Source organism: Propithecus coquereli, unplaced genomic scaffold, assembly GCF_000956105.1.
Source record: "Propithecus coquereli isolate 6110/MARCELLA unplaced genomic scaffold, Pcoq_1.0 Scaffold353, whole genome shotgun sequence".
In the NCBI taxonomy this organism is placed as follows: domain Eukaryota; kingdom Metazoa; phylum Chordata; class Mammalia; order Primates; family Indriidae; genus Propithecus; species Propithecus coquereli.
The window spans coordinates 2,636,949-2,638,834 of NW_012149208.1; the positions used below are offsets into that span (position 1 = coordinate 2,636,949).

Sequence of the window (1,886 nt, forward strand, 5' to 3'; positions counted from 1 at the left end):
TAAATTAAGTAAATTAAGTATTTTAAGCTGTTTTAGATATTTAATTATAGTATTTTTAAAGACATTCTACGTACCACTTTTAAAGAGTTTCCTTTCTTTATTAAAGGTTCTGTTGGTGCAACTAACATGAACGAACATAGTTCCCGCTCTCATGCCATCTTTACCATCACCATAGAGTGCAGTGAAAAGGGTGTGGATGGCAACATGCACGTCAGGATGGGGAAACTCCACCTTGTAGATCTTGCTGTAAGTACCAGGATACTACATAAGGAATGTTCTTTCTTATATTTTATAAATGACTAAGGACTAAAGTGAAAAGGTATGATTTTTTAAGTTGTCACTTGTGTGTGTTTTTAACTTACTATCTATTATGGAATATTTCAAGCATATACAAAAGTAGATAGAATGGTATAATGATCCCCCAAGTACCCATCACCCAGCTTTAACAATCATTGGCTCATGGCTAATCTTTTTTCATCTACTCTCACCTACTTCTTACTTTCCTATATTATTTTGAAGTAAATTCTAGACAATGTATCTGATTTTTTACTGTTAAATTACTTTTTTTAAAACCTTTTTTAAAACCTTACCCCCTAGTTCCTGGTAACCACTCTTTTACTTTCTGTCTCTGTGAATTTGACTCTTTTAGGTACCCTGGGTAAGTAAAATCATAGTGTTTGTCCTTTTGCGTCTGGCTTATTTCACTTAGCCTAAGTCTTCAAGGTTCATCCGTGGCGTAGACTATTCTGTGCTTTTTAATTTTAGCTTTACTTTTGTCTCCGTTTATTGCTAGGGTTCAGAAAGACAAGCAAAAACCGGAGCTACTGGACAGCGCCTAAAGGAAGCTACAAAAATCAATCTTTCTCTTTCTACCCTTGGTAATGTAATTTCTGCCTTGGTTGATGGAAAAAGCACTCACGTACCTTATCGTAATTCTAAATTGACACGTCTTCTTCAGGACTCCTTAGGAGGAAATTCAAAAACCATGATGGTAAGACTTAATTGGTGGTATAGTTAACATCAGACAAATTTAAGATTCCAAGTTATGGCAATAATTGACATATATAACATTTTAAAAACTATTATTTTACTTTTTAAAATTTGTGGTTATCCCTTCTGTAGTACACCATATGTATTAGCCCACAGCAGTGTTGTTTGGAAACCCACGTGGCTGATGCTCTTTTTTTCAAGAAGGCCAGGGTGCATGTGTGCTTCAAAAATTTTTTTTCATATATTTGTAATGGTATTATTAATTTTACTGTGTCAAGTGTAAAATTTTTTTTTTCTTAATTCAACAGTGTGCAAATATTGGGCCAGCAGATTACAATTATGACGAAACTATCAGTACGTTACGGTATGCCAACCGTGCTAAGAATATTAAAAATAAAGCTAGAATTAATGAAGATCCAAAGGATGCTCTGCTTCGTCAGTTTCAGAAAGAAATAGAAGAACTGAAAAAGAAGCTTGAAGAAGGTAACTTCTCAAAATATTAATCTTTATGTTGACTATAAGTATGTTGTTTAACCCTAAGTACCTTAACAAAAACCACCTATTAAATGTTTTTTTGCACCTCTAACATGGATAGTTAAAAGAATATTTCCGGAAAGTAACTTGATACTTATGTACTTAGCATTTTCATGTTAAGGTTAAGTTAAATTACATAATATTGGTGTATGTGGTTTTTTTAAAATTAATTTAACTTAAACTGCTATCCTTTTTCCCATGACCTTTTGTACATTTCATATGACTACTTGTTAAAAAATTAATTTTTATTTATCTATGAGAGTAAATTCTACCATGTATGTATTTAGGTGAAAACGACCAGAGTTCTGGCTTTATGATCAATATCAGTTCACTATTTGAAGTAAAGAAAGATATCAAACAGT

At 32.4% G+C, this 1,886-nt stretch overlaps 1 protein-coding gene across 1 annotated transcript in view; it reads left to right on the top strand.

Moving 5' to 3' along the window:
* KIF3A (kinesin family member 3A) overlaps positions 1–1,886 on the top strand; it is a 56,448-nt gene that overhangs the window by 29,100 nt on the left and 25,462 nt on the right. Inside the window, exons 5-7 of the mRNA XM_012651313.1 lie at positions 107–246; positions 794–991; positions 1,299–1,473. Coding sequence (XP_012506767.1) covers positions 107–246; positions 794–991; positions 1,299–1,473 — 513 coding nt within the window. The remainder of the gene's footprint in view (positions 1–106; positions 247–793; positions 992–1,298; positions 1,474–1,886) is intronic.